Source organism: Anser cygnoides, chromosome 5 (genome assembly GCF_040182565.1).
Source record: "Anser cygnoides isolate HZ-2024a breed goose chromosome 5, Taihu_goose_T2T_genome, whole genome shotgun sequence".
Taxonomy (NCBI): Eukaryota; Metazoa; Chordata; class Aves; order Anseriformes; family Anatidae; genus Anser; species Anser cygnoides.
In genome coordinates this window covers 51595178-51614261 of record NC_089877.1, presented here as the reverse complement: position 1 = coordinate 51614261, position 19084 = coordinate 51595178, and the positions used below count along the sequence as shown (strand labels likewise).

Genomic DNA, 19084 nt, shown 5'->3' with positions numbered 1-19084 from the left:
TAGGTATGTGTATATATATATATATATTTATATTTTTCCAGAATCATATATATAAATGTATATAAATACAAGAGATTCTGCAAATGTGGTTCTGCAAAATTTTAAAAATCTAGATCTGAAGACAAAAAATGATTATGTATTTTCCTTTTGTTATAAGTAAGTTAGGGTGATCACAATTTTCTTAATACAATTTTTATATGTAAAACTACAGACAACTGCAGTTAAATTCTAGATACTCTTGGCTTGTTCCTCCAAAAAGTCAATGAGACTGCTCTGGTAATATAATTTGGTAAATCGTGCTGTTGATATCAGCCAAGAAAGACGGCATACAAGGAGAAATGACTGACTGCTAAAAACACAAAGTAGTTCCTAATACACAGTTGTACAAAAGAAAAATGTGTCTTGGGGCATCTAAATGAAGTTTTGTCAGACCTTTCTGATTGACAGAACAGCTGTCAGTATGTAACACCAGGCTCAGGCAGTAAAAAAGGCTGAGGCTTTTGTGTTGCTTATGGTTTACACCCAAAGACTGTGTTAATTCATACCTCGATGAATGGGATATTTGGACTTGGATTTTTTTGTAATTTTTTTTTTTTGTCACTTTATCCTTGCAGTGTTAGAGGGAAGACATCTAAAATGAGTACCGACACGGAAACTCAACTGAGGAAACTTTTCCAAAATCCCCTGCAAGATTTTGAACAATGGAAGCCTTCCGTCCAGATGCTCCTGAAGTCTCCAGAGCCGTTGCTGGCTCAGATTGAGGTAGTAAACCTGTTACTAAATTCGGAAACTGATACTTGGTATGTATTTGTCCAAGCTATGCCAGCAGCTGCCTGTGTACAGCTGCCAACCAGCAGCAGCTGGAAGGGTCTTTCCTGTATGATATGAAACCCCACAGCACAGAGTTCAACTCGAGCTGTAGCAAAATGTCTTACTTTCTGCCCTTCCCTGGTTAATTGGAGTTGTCAACTGAATAGACTGAAGTGCTAGGTATCTTTAACAATGTTGATAATACTGTTTAGCCTTAACCCAAATCTCCCTGGACAGGAAGTCTGTGGACTCTGTAATGAGCATGTAGTAATGTAGTTGTGGGATTAAAATGCATGATTTCTGCATGCACCTGGAAAGGTGCGTTTGTTACTTTGTCATCCCTGTAATCTCCAGAATAGATGTGTCTGCGAACAGGGATGGAGTTTACCCTTGGGATGAGCATTCAAGCTGTCCTTTCTGTTGGTTGTTTAGGCCTCTCCTCTGCACAGACAACTCTTTCCATAGTTCAGCTTTCCTCTATTTCTGTTCACAAAATGGATGCAGCCCTGGTGCTTCTAACATTATCAGGAAGACTTTTCCTTTAACTGGGCACTGTCCAGGTACCTTCTGTTACCCCTTGTCGGCCCAGCATGCTGTTTTTACCTGAATTTGTCATACTGCTTTGGTTGTGTGACTTGTGTGAGAATAATACAGTTATGTTATTATTTTTTTGTTTGTTTGTTTATTATGATTCCACTGGAAAAATTGTTTTTCCTTTAGGTTGCTCTAGCTGAAAGCTCCCAGTTCAAAGAAAAGTTGATGACATTACAGCTGAAGAAAGATTTGCTAAACAATATCCTTGGTGAGGAAAAAGCTAAATCTTTCCTAGCAGAAGTAGCTGAAGCTTCAAAGGAGAGAGAAATACTACACAAAAGTCTGTTACAAACCAAAAGCAAACTCCAGGTGAGCTTCAAAGCCCATATGCAGACTTTGCCTGTGACAAAGATGATGATCAATTTTTTACTAAGCCAGCTTTATAGAAATAAATTTAGTATGAACCAGTTGTGCCCAATCTGTTTTCCTAGGCTAATCAAATATTCAAATAAATTTATGGCCTGTTGCATAGTGTGGCATAGTATTTGTTCTACGTATGAAATGGACATTAACAAAGATAATGCCAAGGGATGTACACTGAATGCTGATTTTTTTTCTTCTTTCTCCTCCTAGAATTTGATATTGCAACATAAGGACTTCGATGCTGGTTTTGCACCGTTGCAGAAGAAATTATCTGCCATCAAAGCCAAATTAGATCTGGAGAATGAACCACAGACAAACCTCTTGGGTAAAAAGACACAACTCCAGAGACTCCAGGTACTTTACAGCAATGCTTGACCATGATATCCTCAGTTAATAGTGCTCCTGGTCATGTTTTATTAGTGTTAGAAATTCAGGACTGTTTCCCCTAAATTGAGCAATGTTTTTTCATCAAAGAGAATGTATCCTGCTGCTAACCACTGAGAATGAAACTAAGATAAACTGAACCAATCTAACTCCCTTCATAAGCAGGGAGTTTTCATTGTCTCACCTCCCTTCACATCACTTCTTCCTGCTGTTTACCTTCTCACAGCTTTGACACTCGCCCGATTTACACCAAGTGCTAATTCAGCTGGCTAAGATAGGGAAAATAATAACCACTGGAAAAAATATTATAATTTTCCATCTGTTTAATGTTTTGAACTGGTTCAGCAAAGGGTCCAGCATGCTCAGTGGGACTAGATAGCTGGGAAAGGGGAGAGAAGAGTTGAAAGGGAAAAGAGAGGGAGCATCAATCTTCCTTTTGGCCATGGTGACCTATGGTGATTCAGATATACTATGCCATTTCACCTTTGGTGACTGTAAAGTTGTCAGTACTTACCTGATTGTATTATGTGTCCTCTGGCAGCTTCCCAGCATCTTGTTGTCTTTGTTATCAAGAGGCAACATGTAAGAACATCCAACCATTTCTTTCAGAACTATTTACTTCTAGACATCAAACAAACAATTAATTTTCTTAATGCCTTTTTTTGTTTTTGTTTTTTGTTTCTTCACACTCTCAACTGAAATTTCCTTTAGTGAATGTTTGGTAAAGGGCCACACCACATCTAGCACATAGCCTTTACACAGTCTGTCTTTTCCACTGCAGATGATCCAAGATGACCTGGCAGAGCTTGCAATTCAAATGGAAGAGGTAGAGAAGCTGGTTCAGTCAAACACTACACACAGGCATGAAATGAATCAACTTTTATCTGATGCTCAGGCCCTGAAGAGATCACTGGAGGTAACGTACAGAAGAGTTTTTGGTTGCAGGAGGAGTTGCCAGTTGCCCCATTTAAAATGAAATAAATACATAAAATCTTTGAGCATATGAGATTATAAGCTATGAAAGACAGATATTTTCATTTCAGGTGAAGAAAGCACTACATTCTTATGACTTTGATAACCCTTCTAGGATTCTCTGGTTATCTGTAATGTAATTTCCCTTCGGCACAGACTACCTTCCACGTGTATTTTTTTATATAGATAAATTATTTCTGGAGCGGGTCTGAGATTTCTGACAAATAGATCTGATAGTTACATTATCATGGAGGTGCTTGGACTTGTTCATGGATTCCTAGACAGAGCTGTAGTACTAAACCAACTGTTTTTTCTTGTGTAGCTTTGTGACCTGAAAGTTGAGAAGTGTTGCCCTTTCACAAGTACTAGTTTTGACCTGAGACTTTCTGTAGCTTGTAAATGTAGTTATAAAACGATCTTTCAAAACAGTCTCAGAAGAGCTTATGAAATGACCTTAGTTATGCAGAGCACCGTAAAATTACGTGTAATAAAGTGTTACCCTAATATGCACTGTTGAATTTTAGTTTCAATCTGAATATTTCATTTATCATTGAACTGGACTTTTGAGGGAAAAAGAAAAAAAAAGTATATACAGTTATTTCTGTTTCAAATAGTAAAAGATGTATTTAATAATGATTGAGGTATAAAAAAAATCATATCCTTTATTCTGTTTCAGCTGAAAAAAAAGGAGCTATGCTAGTGCTTAATGCCCCCATGTGGTTGAATTCAGGTCTGCACGAGCTTTTAGGTGTCTTCTACGTAACTGATACTAAAAGCTTTTTGTGTCTCGTTAACAGCTGTTTGTGTCCTTTCTGCCCATGAGATTCTGTGTTAGCACTCACAGCATTAGATCTAGCAGTAAAAGTGCTTTTTGTCTGTGTTCTATTGCTGACATATTTTTATCATTTGCAGCTGATGATCCAGCAGACTGAAGAGCATGTTCAGAAGCACTGGGCATTTAATGACAAACTCTCTGACCTCGAGCAGTGGATCACAGCAACCACAGAGAAGATCAGCTCCTACCAAGGTGCTGATGGAAAGCAGATCACTGAGAGCAGGATGGCAGACCTCGAGGTGAGAAAGGCATTTTAGTGTAAGATGCTGCAAAGTGAATAAGTAATATTCAGGCATTATGAGAAGGGGTTTTATAGCCAGGGGCTCTAAGCTGAGGAGAGTGGTGATGTTTGTTCTTCCTGAGATAACTTTTGCTGCTGCTGCCTCCCTGCTTTGCCCCGTGCTGTGGGAGATGGAACTAGGTACAAGACAAGAACAGTGAGAAATAGACAACTGTAGAAATGGATAAATTTTTATCAAAGGACTAGTGGTTTTGAAATGTTATACCTATCTTTGTCTGTATGTATGCATCAATACATTGAACATTACCATGTTACCTATCCTTATACTGTGTTGAACCAAGCAATTCCACAGTTGCTTTTTTTTTTTTTTTCCCTATGTAGCAGTATTTTGCATGCTAGACTCACTCTGCCAGCTTACCTTAGCTGGCAGCCTTTATCTTCATATGGGAAACTAAAATATCTCAAGGGAAGTCTACAGAAGGGATGCACTGACAGCTTAGGCCCTTTAAGTTTTGCCATCAGCTCTTTGACTTATGTTGGCTTTTTGCAAGAATCCTCAGAATATCTTTTTTCCCGCTAGGTATGTTCTAGCTAGTGCCAACAGAACCAGCATAGTCCTGGACTGAACATGGCCTTCAGTCTGACATAGCCTCTGCTTTACCCAGGATACCTAGAAGTAACTGTAAGGGCTGTGCGTTTCAGAGATGGCTAGCAGAGTTTCCAGATAAGGAGATCCAGCTGCACCTTGTAGAAGCTCATGGCCAGCTGGTCATGGAGAAGTCTTCCCCAGAGGAGACCGCCTATGTCCAGGCTGAGCTGGATCAGCTGAAGGAGTCTTGGAGATCACTGAAAGAAATGGCAACTGGGTAAGTGTTCGTGTATGTTTTCCTCAAGTCCCTTCAAGGGTCTGCTCCTCACTGCTGTATGACCAGAAATACTTGGTGCCTTATGCTCTGTGCTGTAAAAGTGAACAACTATGTCACAGTGCTGGGAAGCAGGATAAGATTTTATTTCACTGTTTGTAAGTTGGAAATCACAACTTTGAAGAAAATCATTTTAGAAAATCCAAGGACCAGAGTAGTCTCTGAAGCTGCCTTTTTTCATGCTTGGAGCAGGCAGTGCCTCCTTAGGGTCCGGCTCACCCTTGTCCAGCAGTCCATGTCCAAGGAAATAGGACGTAGACTGGGTGATTTCTGCTGTTGTTCCTCACATGCCCATTCACTTTGCTGTCTGGTCCAGAGATACCTCAAAGGAGACTATGTCTGTGACAGCTTGTGACTTTTGCAAACCTGCAGGAGTCCAAGCAGAGCTAAAGCCCTCCCTTAGCTGGCAAATGTGGACTTATTTATTTTGCCCTCACGGTGCAATGTCAAACTGCTGTTCAGGCCTGTTAGTCCGTATTAAAATTTAATACTGTGCTACTTGTGAGTGTGTGTGTGTATTCATACGTAGTGACAGGATAAGCATAAAAATGACCTAAATTGAGGAAGGCCTAATTTTACTTCTTGCTGTTTCCAGACTGGGAGATGTATTGTCAAGGAAGTATATTTTTTGGACACTCACTCCACCCAGTGAAGGAAAACAAAACACTCAAATGACAATTTAGAACTAGAGGACTGGTGCTGCTTTGAGACAATCCTATCTTATTTTGTTAAAAAGATGTTGGAAATAACTGTAATATTAATAAATTGTAATAGTGTTATTTCACTAGAGACGTCCCCCATACCCCAGTCAAAATGTGTGCATCTCACTGTTAGATGTCTCACTGCACTGATACATTTGATTTTGTGTTTTCAAGTCTTCTCAAAAGGTGGCAGTTAAATAGACCAGTGGCTGATAAGAAGAAGAAGAAAATAGCATTTGTGGACAGCAGACACATCTCTGGACCTGCATTCCATCTTTTAGATCCCAACCATAAGCAGGTGAGAGGGGGAGTTTGAGTCTGCCTTTATTATCAGTTTCACAAGAACAATTTCATTGGCTTCATTTGATACTATGGGTTATAAGCTTGGAGGTTGAGATCTTGCAATCAGGCCTTCAGAAGAAACATCTGACTTAACAGTAATGGATTTTTTTTGTTGCTGTTGTTCTGTAACCTAGGAGAGGATAAGAAAAGGACAAAATACAAGTAGCCCCCTTCACCTCCTATATGACTTTGAAGAGTGGTTACAAGGAGAAAACGACAAACTGTCCAAAATTCTTGCTACGACTTCATCTTCCACAGAGAAAATCAAGGCACGCCATAGCAAACTGGAGGTTAGTTTTCCAGACAGAGATTGAAATAAAAGCATCTCCATAAAGAATCTTAAAAAAATGAAAAACAAACAAACAAACAAAAAAACTTACGCTTCCTGCGTTAGGAGACTCCAGTGTTACAGAGAAACTAGTAAGCTCAGGACTTTAGGACAAGTATTTTGCTCTTAATAAGAAAGATCTGCCACAGCCAAAGTGGTAGAAGGGAAAGGAGCAGCCTGGCCTGTAGATGTTGGACTGAACATTTCTAGCGTGGTACAGCAAAGATGTTCATTAAAAGAAGCTGATTTAAAATCAGGGTTTGGTATTTGACATTACTGTTTTAAATTTGTTTGAATGAACTAACAAAACATGCTGTAAGAAATGAAACAAAAATATCCAAAGCTGCAGGGGTCCTGCAGATGAGTGGACCATTAATTCAAGCCAAAACAAACAAACAAAACAAAACAAACAAACAAACAAACAAACAAAACAAGGATAGAAATAAACATGCTGTTCCAGAATACCCAGTAGTTTGATTTAGTACCACTGATTTTTAAAGTGTTAGATTTAAAAAGTAAGATCTTCTTGAATTCCGAGTTACTGGTGTAACTTTGTCTTTGCCTGCAGGAACTGCAGGCTCGTGTGCCTGATGGTCAGCGTCACTTTGAGGACCTTCTTCATCTTTACCCTGCCATTGGCGACTCTGAAGGTCTGGAGGACCTGCGTTACCGATGGATGCTTTACAAATCTCAACTGAAAGAGTACATGAGTTTGCCGGTAGGTGACAGCACTCAATTTGCTGATCTCTGCCTTTGCTCATTCAGTTTGCTGCAAATTGCTAGTTCCAATTCAGCTGTACACTTATGTGTGCTTAATTAAAACCTTCCTTAGTAAATGCCATAAAAGACAGAACAAATATAGCTATGTATTTATAAACATAAGCATGAACCTTCTTGTATTAAAATAAAAGTTGCACACTAGTTTTTTTCACTTTATAAGCAATGCTCAGAATATTTCTTAAAGTGGAAGGTTCCAAACAGAACAGTAATTGGCCATTGTCAAAAATGCACACAATTGGGGATGGTGAGGTTTTTGCATGTGAGTATTTTGGTTATATACCTTGTTCTGGGCAAATGGATTTCTAGCATTTTTGCCCTTTCTCTATGCAGCGTGTTCTCTTGAATTATTTTTTGAACAGTTCCTGTGGTAAGAATATATTTACTGTTCATTATTTGCATCTCTCCTACTAGAAGACGGTGATCAGAATAGCCACTGACTGAACTAACTCAGAAAGTAACAATGCACAGGAGGACCTTGTCCTATCTATGTCCCTTTTGAAACTGTCTTCATGAGCTAAGGATGTAGAATGGGATAAGGACAGGTATTTTTAAAGGACAAATGCAGTATATTTTAATGTGTGAACCAAATGTTTAAAGACTTTATAGAGTTATTACATTTAAGACATACTAAGGATGGCAAAATTCATCCCAATATGTAAGATATTGTGAGTCATACTAAAGGTATTCCCATGTTCTTAGCATAAACATACATAATTATTAAGTGTTTTTTCTAACTTAACATTGTCTGTTCAAAATACCTTCATCAGAGTACTTGACTTTCCAGTTGTGCATTTGGCACTTTCTATACAGAACGTGAACACCTGAAAAAATTGAAACCCCAGCAAATTTTCTGCTTCAGGAAACCTTGGTTTCAAATCCAGAAATTATTTAAAACAAAAATCCTTTAAAGTTCACAGAAGGTATTCATGACCTCTGTTAATCAAAAGCATATTTCTTAGAATTCATTGCCACTGATTATAATGTGTAATGCTTTTTTTGAACAAACCCTCATGTAAGTATAAGTATAGTCAATAGGTGTCAGTAAAATCAAACTTATTGGTAGGAGAGCATTTCATCTGATTCAAATAGTCAAGAACCTGAAAGCATTTTAGCTTTCTGCCTAATATGTTTTAAAAAGGTCATTAAAAAAAAAATCACCTGCTGGTTCACTCTATCCAGATGACCATGAATTTAAAGAAACATCCCGTGTAAGGTGAATACTCATTTATAGGCTCCACTGGGATCTTAAGTTCACACTTTTTTTTTCCTTTTTTTTTTTTTTTTAACAGAGTATGAGATCTTTGGAAGAACCAGACAGATCCAGAAAGGTATGAGAGTTTCTTATCATTAAACTAAAAAAAAATATATTTTATCAGACATTTCACAGATAATAATTTTAACTTATTTTTTTGCAAGATTCTTAATAATCAAATAATTTCAGGAATGTCTCTTAAAAAAAGGAAGTTTTCTCTTTTTTTTTTATTTTTTATTTTTTCCTTTATCCATAGAGTCCATCTCCTATATGCTATGCTATATGAACTTAATTCATTTTTCAAAAGATACTAAGGAACACTTAATATCTCTCTCCAAAGGATTTAGGGACCAAGTGACTAAATAACCTTGAAAATGGGACTTCTGATTCCTTTAGACACTTCAGAAAAATTACTTTGGATCATTGAGCTGACTTTCTTACTAATGCAAGAAAAACAGAAAGTAAAGAGATTTGCCTAATGTTATTAGACTAAATCCTTACTCTAAGCAGCAAAATTCCTCCTGTGAAGAGTTTCTTTTGGAAGTGATGACATAAGAAACAGAAGCAGTACAGCAGATGATAAGGACAAGCTTAAAGAAAACAAAATACTGCCAGCTTCTTACTTAACCTAAGAAGCTTTTCTGATCCACTTTTCATAAGTCAGGGAGTGTTTCTGTTGAGCTGGACAGTGCTGAACAGTCCTTCCTCTATGTCAGACCTTGCTCAGTTTACAGAGAGTTAGCTTCTACTTTGCACTGTTATCTCACTTTCACTGTGTTTTCAGAAGGAATAGAATAAGGCTCTATTTGCCCAACACAAGGTAAATTGGATGAATAAAGTGTTGCATGAACATAATCACATAATCATCTTAAACTAAACCAAGCCCTTGATTTCTCCTGTTGCAACACCTCTTTTGAAAAGACCAATATTTAAAGTGCAATACAGTGCAGCTCTAGTATGGTGAGAAGTCAAGATTTCTTCATTCAGAGATATTCCTTTGGTGCTCAAATGTGGAGAAGCAACTCCCATGTTTTTCCCCAGTGAAATAGTGACTTATTCCTGGTAGTTTTCACACATCACCTGAGTAGTTTTGTCTACAGTTCAGCCTTCCTGAAAACCCCCGAAGACTTTCCAGTCTTGCCTGCCTGGCTCAGCATTAATTGTTTAGTACTGTTGGTGATGCAGTAAAAGTTGACAGAATTTTGCAGGTTGGAAAAACAATGTGACATTTTAATACTCGGTGTAGAGGGAACATTTAGTAGTGTTGCCTTCCCCTAGAGGAGGCCTAAAGGGACAGTCCAGAAGACTGACCAAGGAATTCTCTGCTTTCATATGATTCAGGTGGCTAGAGTTGTCTGGAGAGGAGTGGAGTGAGGAAAAAAAAAAAAGTAACAAACAAACAAACAAAAACAATAACAAACCAAAGCAAATGAGCAAACAAACAAAAAATCCCTTTGGACATCAGCCCATCTTCACTGAGCAATTAGATGTTGTTTTGTAATTCATCTTTCCCACCTGCCTTGGGGTAGGTGGTATTTGTTCCTCAACCTCTCTAAAAGAGACTGAAGTCTTCTGTTAATTTTCAAGGATACTGAAATAACATAATGGCAGACAGCAAACATTTTTCAATTAGGCCTACAGCAAGAGCACAAAAAAGCATTCTCTGAGTTTTTAATAGCTACTGAACACAAAGAGAAACAGCTCGGGGTGAGAAGGATTGTAGAACTGAAATAACGCATAAGCACAAAGGAAATGGCTCCCATTGCACCAACGTTATGTGCAGTTTTCCCCCAGCCAGTACAAATGTTGTTGTAACTTACACCTTAATCACTTCAGTGGGATTCTGCAGACTTCAGAGCATTCATTCTGGATTTAAACTGTGTCTACAATCAGAATCCAAGTGCTGTAAGCAGAGGTGTCTCTTTCACTCAGGCTAAGGCTCTTATCAGGATGTGAGCCTGCTTTGACATAACGTGGTTGAACACCATTTAGGAGAACCAGAAGATAACGTTGATCCCTTGTGGATGCATCACTGTTCAGGCTGAGAGAAGAGGAAAAGCAAACCAATTGCAGAATTGGGAGCTTTGCAGTTTATTTTAAAATCAGATGTAACACTTAAAGTGTGAAAAATGAAAGAAAGATAAGGCAAAATATTTTTGTATGTTTTGACTATCCTTTCAAATCTGTGATGAAGGAAACCACTCAGAGTGGCTGATCTCAGGAGTTAGTATCTGCAGAAAGGACACCTGGTTGGGGGCTGCTTCACTGTACTTGAAATATCCAGTGAGTTGGCATGCAATGGGAGGTGCCAAATTTTCTGGTATTTTGGACTGATCTCTGCTTCTACAACATGAGGTCCCCGGTGGCTCTGCTTGTCTTCCAAGTCTGAGTTATGAATATTTTGCAGCAGAAACAGATCAACCTGGAAAATGGGAAGACCCAGGGGCAGCCAGTCTCATTGCATTGCCCTCTGGTTTTATTCGTTTTCTAGCCTGCGTGGCAAAATGTTGGCCAGAATAGAGCCTACTCCATGTTTATTAATGAGCTTTTTTCTGATCATTCATTCTTCGCTGAGGACGTGCCCTTAGCCACCGGTGTCCTTAAGGAACAGCGTGGCCTAATGACTGGGATGTGAGCAGCTTCTTGTTGATTAACAAAAAACAGTTGCAGGAAATTGCACTGGCTGTAGTGAATTTTTAGCAGGTGCCAGTGACAGGGCAATGTAGATGGATATTTCTGCAGGGCACCTAGCACATTCAAGGACGTAATCAAGCAAATGCTCAATAATAGCTATGATAAATGTTACATTCAAAGGTTGGCTCTGAGTTAACTGAAAATATTCCACGGACATTCTTAACAAAAATAGGAAGTCAAAAGCTCATTATTTACAGGTCTAGGCAGCACTGCTTGATTTATTTTCTCAAGTGCTCAGAGTAATTACACTTCCTTGCTACACAAAATGATTCTGGCTTTATTGTTTGTACAAACAAAATAATTAGAATTCATTACATCAGTGGTCAGCTAATTGCTTCCTTTGAGATTCTGCTAAGAATAATCTCCTATAACACATGGACAGAAGGAGCCTGTAATTTAATCTTATTTAGAAACACCATTGATCTGGAGTCAATCAAATTAATGCAGCCATTCAGGAAACTGTGCAAAGCAAGAGCTTGCCACAGCTTGTCAGGAAGAAAACAGTAACGCGTTCTGCTCCATCCAAGTGCAGGTACGACAGGAATTCTTCAAGGCAGAAACTCATATTACAAAAATGCTCAGCATCATATGTACATGCTTGTGTTAATGGTGCCTTTCTATTGAAAGTATGTGGACTGTTTATTTTCCTGTAGTCCTGCTGGGTTTTAATCACTTGAAATCTTCTGTGCAGGTACATTAATAGTAAAATGGAAAAGACTTGGTAAAATGTATCTTTTCCTCAGCTTTTCTTATCTCTTTTGACTAAGCAAATGTTTTCGTGCTGAACAAAAAAGGTTAGGTGTCAGCCAAGATGAAGCCAAAATGCTTCAAATTCAGGGCTGTGGGGGGAGCCAAGAGCTAGAGCCCAGTTTGTCAGTCAGGATCTGATGTTTTGCTGTGACACTTTGCTTTCTTGTTCTCTGAAGAAATGGCCCATATTTTTTCCATCACTGTGTCTATACAGCTGTGCCTGCCTGCTGTAGGAATTATAATATGGCCCAAACACAGGGAGAAGAGCATCTCACCATTCAGATTAATAACAATTCCAGTTGGAGTAACATCACTCAGCAGTGGTGTTTGCTCAGAAAGGAAACTTCTTAGGGAGAAGGAAAAAAATAAAAATAATAATAAAAAAAAAAGCTGAAAAATCCTGACCGTTCCTCTTCCTAATTCTGACCTGCTGCTCAGTATGCTGGCCAGACAGCATCGTCACCTTCCTTCTCCAACAGGTCCACTACCTTCCCTTCAGGTTACTGCAACTGAGACTGCCTGCCTGGCTGCACTTATTTCTGTACGTTCTGGGTTTTTCAACAATCCACATTGCAGACTTTCACAAATGCTAGAAAACAGGGACTCCTTGTTTGTCTCTTGCCTGGTTCTTCTACTTCTGTGCCTTGCTGATGCTCTCCCTCTAAAGAGGTGGTGGTGCAAGGTGGAGAAGACATTTTGCTTCCCAGGACGCCTAGTTCTCACCTTCTGTTGACATTAACGTGGCTGAATATGTGGTTGGCCCCTTCTTTGTTAAAAAGATGTGTCCTTCAATTATTCTACCACTTCGTGAAGTATTTGCAGATTTTCACTGAGCAGATATCTTAGAATGATGTTTCTCAGTGGATATAATTTTACTTACTAATTCAAAGGTATCAAGGGAGAGATTTATTGACAACAGCAGAATAAAACCAATTTCCACTAGACACACAAAAAATATTTTTAAACTACTGTGAAAAGCACAGTAAGAAAAAATATAATAATATCTCATTGTATAAGTTTAGTGGCTTTTTAAAACAAACAATCACATTTTAAAGTGATTTAAATAGAATACAAATCATATTCAAACTATGTACGATGACTGAAATTTCAGGTAAATTTAATCTTGAACTGAGGGAAGTCACTGGTAAAGCGGCTGGAAACATGCATTGTTGATGGGATAGACCAATGTCTGACCGTAGTAACTCTTCTACAGCTTCAGAAAAATGTTGTCTTTATTTCAGTTTTTGTTCTTTCTATGCCAAATTTAATTAATTTCATATTGCAAGGCTGAGTGGAAGTTGGAAACTGGGAGTTGCTTTCCTTATCTACCTTCCTGTATAAATGCAGGATACTGATGTCTAATATTAAAATTTCAGGCATAACAAAAACGTAATCCAGTTTACTAGCTGCCTAAGACTCTTCTTCCAAAAGTAGTAAAAAATTGCTTTTAAGTACAAAGTATGTTTGGATAAATCATGTTGCTTATGAGTGTATTTAAGCTAGTGGTATATTTGTGGTTTTAATTATTCCATTTTCCTTTCATGATTTACTTGACACAAATCATGATTAAAGTATTCATCGTCTAGTAAAGATGAATTACTCTTCACCATTTTCTAACATCTTAATACATCAGAATTAAAACTGACTATATATATTCTGTATAGATACAAATAGATGCATACAAATAGAAACAACTTTGTAGCTTAACATAACGCTTTGGGATTAAGGGAAAAAAATAAACTGCAAAGATTTTATTTCACTGCCAATAAATATATCTTAAAGGTAAATACACTGCAAATCAATGTTATTTTACAAAATGGGAAAAGCTTGTTCTAAAAAGTTGAAATTGACTACCTCAAGTATCTTGCTAGCTGATTTTTAGAACAGTTACCTTAGCTATGATTTTAAATTGCAATCTAAAAGCCTTGATTTAAATATCTTTTTAATAAAGTTATTTAGAAGTATTTTTTGTCAGGGATTGAAATCAAAGTAAAGAACCACCATCCTTCCTTGATACTGACTGGATTTCCAGAGCACGGATTTGTGTAGCACTGGTTTAAAAACCTCTTACCCTGTTCTGAAAGTTTTTCAAATGCTTCCCTTGTGATACTTAAGGGACTCAGTGTAACTCACTGCCTTGCTGTTGGGTGCGAAAAAGTGCTTCGAAATTACCCTGCTGGAAATTTGGCCCACCATATTCTCATAACATAGAACTAAGAAAATTTTAGTGACCCATCCTACCTACTGCTTTACTAGTCTTCCACAGTGCTTTCTGTCTTTTACCCCACATCAAACACTTCCTGGGTAAAGAGAAATCAGCTTCCACTGCTGGGACCAAACTGGGACTTTTTATGCTTGCTAAGGAGAAGCCTGGAGAATTATAGAAATACAGGCCTGGAGAATTATAGAAATGAGTGCTGCTTTAATGGATCAGGCTGTAGCCCTTGTCCAGTGGCATGCTCATCCTAAAAGCATGCATGTTGTTTATGCATGCAGAAGCTAACCTTTGTAAATCTGTTTGTGTCACAGCGACATATGGCACCGGACTTAGTTCTAAGTGACTTCGCAGCAGAAAATCTGAAATATCTGCCATGTGTGATTGCTGAAATCTCAGATCTGAACTGCTGGCTTTTCCGTGTTTGTCGTTTCTTTTAAATCAAGCCTTCATCAGAGATTCTAGTTAACCATCCATCCGTGTTGAGGTACTCAGGATTTCCCCTCAGGGAGAAAACAAAAGCCTGTAATTTGCCTGTATGCTTACTTATTTACATGCATACACTTATCCTCTTCAAAATTGAGAAGAACATTGAGGTTACAAAGTCAAGCAAACTGAAGATAGAAAATGTCAGAGCTGAAATTGCTTGTGTGACCTCAGTTAACCTCCTTCAGCACACACGTTCTGGTAGCCCTTTGTTAGATGGAGAATGATAAGCACAGGACTCTGAAGGGTCCCAGCCATCCTCACTCATTCCTCACTGCTGGTTGCCTACCCTGGGCAGTGTTTATGTTTAGGAAAGTATGGTTCTGAACCCAGTGGCTCACTGTCCTTTTGCAGAGGCCTGACTGACAGCATTCGACACTTGGTTTCTGCTGTGGTGTGTGGGAGTGAGCCATAGCTTTGTCCTACAGCTTGCTGGATGCTCAGCTCTGTAGGGGCAGTGGTATCCAACTCCCCCAAATTGGGACCTCAGCAAGGAGGGAAAAAAAAAGTCCTTTTCTCTTGAAGAGACAAGCTGTGATTTGCAATATTGCTTATCTCAGAGAGGGATATTCAGGGCTCTGAACTGAGAACTGATGAGGAGCCCACCTATAAATGGTCTCACACAGAGGTAAAAGTCCAATTTGCTTTGGTTTGAGAGAGTAGCCTCTGCTCCCCCTGGAGCTGATCTGTTCTGGTTGGCAGTAACCTGCCTCTGTAAGCAGCAACTATGTTTGTTTCTAGTGGTATCTCAAGTGGCAGAAAGCCATGGCCTCCCAGAGGCAACTGCTTTACCAAAAAAAAAAAAAAACGATGGCACATGATGATGACATGCTTCTATTTAGAAGTATGGTAAACTGCTGTTCCTGTCTTCTTGGCAGCTCTGCTTGTACTCAAAGGAATGACGAGGTGGCAGAAATCACACCCATGTAGGCGATCCCTTCCAAGGTCTGTTCTTCCTATTAAGGTGTTCTTCCTCTGTCCCTGTTACTATAGGTTAAGCCCATTATGTTGTGATCTGCCCACTGGGGAGATACAGGCCTGGATTCATCCTGTCTGAGCAGTGGGCTCAGGGGGCTTTCAAGTCATGCACGGTGCAGAGAATTTAGGTGGGGACAGATTCTCCACAAGAAAGAACTAGGAGCTAGGTTCAAGGCTGACTTCTTCATGCCTCTAGTAGTTGACCCATGGAACTCCTTGCTGAAGGATATTGGACTTTAAAATTTTGCATAGGTTCAAGGAGAAGCTGGATAAGGTACCTGGAAGAAAGATTGTCTGTTAACAAGGTAGACAAGCTACATAGGCTCAGGAAAGTGCCAGAGCGGAAAGCGGTTGGAGGCTGAGAATATGAAGGAGTTGGTTCCTTTATCCATGGGGAGAGCAGGAGTTTTCAGATAGCAGTGCATCTCCTCAGATGGTATCTCAGTGAAATGCTCTACGGTCAGAGGAAGAAATCCAGAGTTGATCTTCTGTACTGAATCCCTGATTCAGTGATGTAGTTATGACTTTTATCGGACATGCTGGTGACATACAAGCAGCAGCCAAAACCCACTAATGAGAATGATATCAGATGCTGTATTCCTCTGCTTCCTCATAGAGCCAGATTAACTGGGTGTTTCTGCACGTCCTGGAATGTGGTCAACAGCAAACCAGGGAGTGCACTGAATTTTAGCAAAGCACTTCAGCAATTTATAGAGGAATATTCTGTAGCAAGTTCTAAAGTGCTTTTCTGCTGTTTCTCATCCAAGTGATTTTTCATGGTGCGCTGGGTAAGGAGTTATTAACTGCAAACAGATTTAAGTGCTGAGGACTCCCTAGATCTAAACCGATGCTTGTCATTCAAACACCCCAGCATGAATCAAGCACAAATGTGAATGTTCGCAGCCAGTGCAGTTCATTTGGTAACAAGCATGCATTTAGCATTACACAAAACACAGCTGTCTGCCTCTTGACAATCCATGCTTCTCCTGATACGTTGAGGGATAAGGGGCAGGGAACAGGCGCTTATCTTTGATGGTGAACTTTAAAAGTATATTTTCATTTTAAATATCAACGTATTCCTTTTCCATGTGTGTTTCAAAAATGTCTTAATGCTTTGGCTCGGTACCCAGGTATTCCTGCTGTTATTCTAAGATGGTGGAAATTAAAGTTCTGTTGACTTCAGTGGAGTTCTGCCAGTTTTCCTTAGAGGAGGATTTGGTTTCAGAGTATTTTGTGAAGCCTAGATCTGACACACACACTGCAGACACCGTGGGTGCTGGGTAGCAACTGTACTAATGCCAGTAGCTGAAATGAGGGGAGAAGGGGAAATCCACTGTGTAGCAAGGTTTGTGGTTCCCACCTTTGATCTCACATGGAAATGAAATGTTCAAACTGACTTTTGCAAAGGTGGAACTGTGCAGACTGTCCTTTTCTAACACACAGTGATGTGCTAAAGGGTTGGGACTGTGGTCCTGACTCCAGGTAGACTTGTACAGTCCTGATCACTCCAAGTCCAGCATAGCAGAGGTTTTCACCTTGGCCTCCTCAATTCCCTGTTGGTGCTGTACTCTCAGGTCACTGCAGCCTGAAAGCATCTCACTTGCAGTACAGACCTAAAAAGCCTTAGCCAAATTGAAGTGCTGCTTTGTTCACACCCAGGAGAGGGAATCAGTGCCTGAAAGCTTCTGAGCTTTTTCCAACTGTATCATCTCCCCTCTTCAAAGTTACTGTCACTCTCAAGATTTTCTATCCTTAAATTATTACAACTCTAGCAGTGCTATCATAAAAAAAATAATAATAATAAAAAAGAAATTGTTCCAGGCAGCCCAAAGCAACAGAATTACTGTAGGATTCATGTGCACAAGAATAGCAGAACCCGGATGTGTAAGTAATGAATCCATTTGTAAGGGTATCATTTGAACTCCATGAATAAGTAGTTCTCAATCCCAACTTTATTTAGTTGTCTCTGTGCATAATCCTGCTGCAGACACTGTCGTTAGTGGTAAATCTCCCATGGATTTCGGTGTGTGCAGGTTGGGGCCCTCATATATTAAGGGCTTATCATTGCAAATTTGCTGTAACCACCAAACTCTCACAGCGCTTGTGTGCCTCATCTTCAGCCCTGCAGAGCCATCGTAATGCCATGTGTGTGATAGGAGAGGCATTTCCATGGCAACAAATGGAATCAAAAATACAGATTCTGACCTTGCTGTGTGATCAAACAAAACAGAGAAGCTGGGCAGCAAAGACAAAAGTTCATCAAACACAAATGCCTACAACCCCAGCAAAGAGTTGGGAGAGAAACAGCGGATAAAGACAAAATATTTCTCCTTCTCTGAAGTTCTGCCCCCAGGCACAAGTTCCTCCACTGATTTTTCTAATGCTAGGATCTGCTGTGTTTAGCCTGAGTATCTTACCCTGCAGAAAGCTCCAAGGGGAGCAAACGATAGCTTGCTAATAAGGCCATTTCATATTAATTCTTTCTGCAGGATAAACTTTGAAAGGCAGTACAATTTTACAGCTCCTTCCCATAGATCTTAGAACAGCACACTTGACAAATGACATTTCAATCTCATCTTATTTTTTAAAGTTGCATTAACAGCCTTTGCTTTAGAGCTCAGGGCGGAGTCAGTGACCTGCTCTGAATCAGACGTTGGATCAGGAAAAGAGCTGGGGTAGGAACAACATGAGTGCCTTTGGAAGTGGGGCCATCGTAGGGTGCCAGACAAACCCAAGTGGATGGATAGCTGTAAAGTAGGTTTTAGGTGCTGTTAGAAAGACTGGCTGTCCTTGACACAGCTGAGTGTCATTTAGAGCTGGGCTTCTGATCCCCAGTTTGAGTTTTTGAGGACCTTTCTGAGACTCATAGCCGTAATGAACTGTGGAGTAGTCACAGGTCACAGGGTCCTACCCATTAACATCTCCATTAAGTTTTATTACATCTTCATGGTAGAAGAAGGAGTGTGGTCTGAATTGTCCCAGAGCAAATGCAACTCCCATCTGGTCTTCCATCAACAGAACTACACCTGTTAATTAAAAAAATAAATAAATAAATAAAATTGCAGAGGAGATGAAGGATTTCAGGTCTGGGCTCCAGTACTTGAGAAGGGAAAGCGCTACCAGTACTGGTAGTTACGCCTCGTACTTTGGCTGGTGTTTGAGAAGAGATCACAGTAGGAACAGATGACTCCTGTGATCCAGCCAGGATGGTGAAGCCTTAATTGGGTGGGTAAATGCCAGCTGTACCCAGGAAAGTTCCCAAGCGTGCTTACAGTCAGAGTGCCACTTGCACCCTGACACTTACGCATTGACGGTTCCAGTGCTCAGGGACCTGAGTTTTCATTGGGGTCGGTGAGCAAGTTCCAGCTGAGACACTGTGCAGGTCTGAAATGATAGAGCAAGCAGCTCCTGCTTTGCTGCCTCTACCTCTGCCCAA

The 19084-nt window shown here is 39.6% G+C and overlaps 1 protein-coding gene across 8 annotated transcripts in view; it reads left to right on the top strand.

Moving 5' to 3' along the window:
• SYNE3 (spectrin repeat containing nuclear envelope family member 3) overlaps positions 1-19084 on the top strand; it is a 66050-nt gene that overhangs the window by 33930 nt on the left and 13036 nt on the right. For 7 of the 8 annotated variants that reach the window (XM_048070363.2, XM_066998302.1, XM_066998301.1 and 4 more), the window contains exons 8-17: positions 615-762; positions 1531-1713; positions 1978-2121; positions 2933-3067; positions 4036-4197; positions 4902-5065; positions 5998-6121; positions 6300-6455; positions 7062-7211; positions 8563-8601. In XM_048070363.2, coding sequence (XP_047926320.1) covers positions 615-762; positions 1531-1713; positions 1978-2121; positions 2933-3067; positions 4036-4197; positions 4902-5065; positions 5998-6121; positions 6300-6455; positions 7062-7211; positions 8563-8601 — 1405 coding nt within the window. Of the gene's footprint in view, positions 1-614; positions 763-1530; positions 1714-1977; positions 2122-2932; positions 3068-4035; positions 4198-4779; positions 5066-5997; positions 6122-6299; positions 6456-7061; positions 7212-8562; positions 8602-19084 lie in introns of those variants that run through there. The other variant, XM_048070365.2, reaches the window with a different exon arrangement.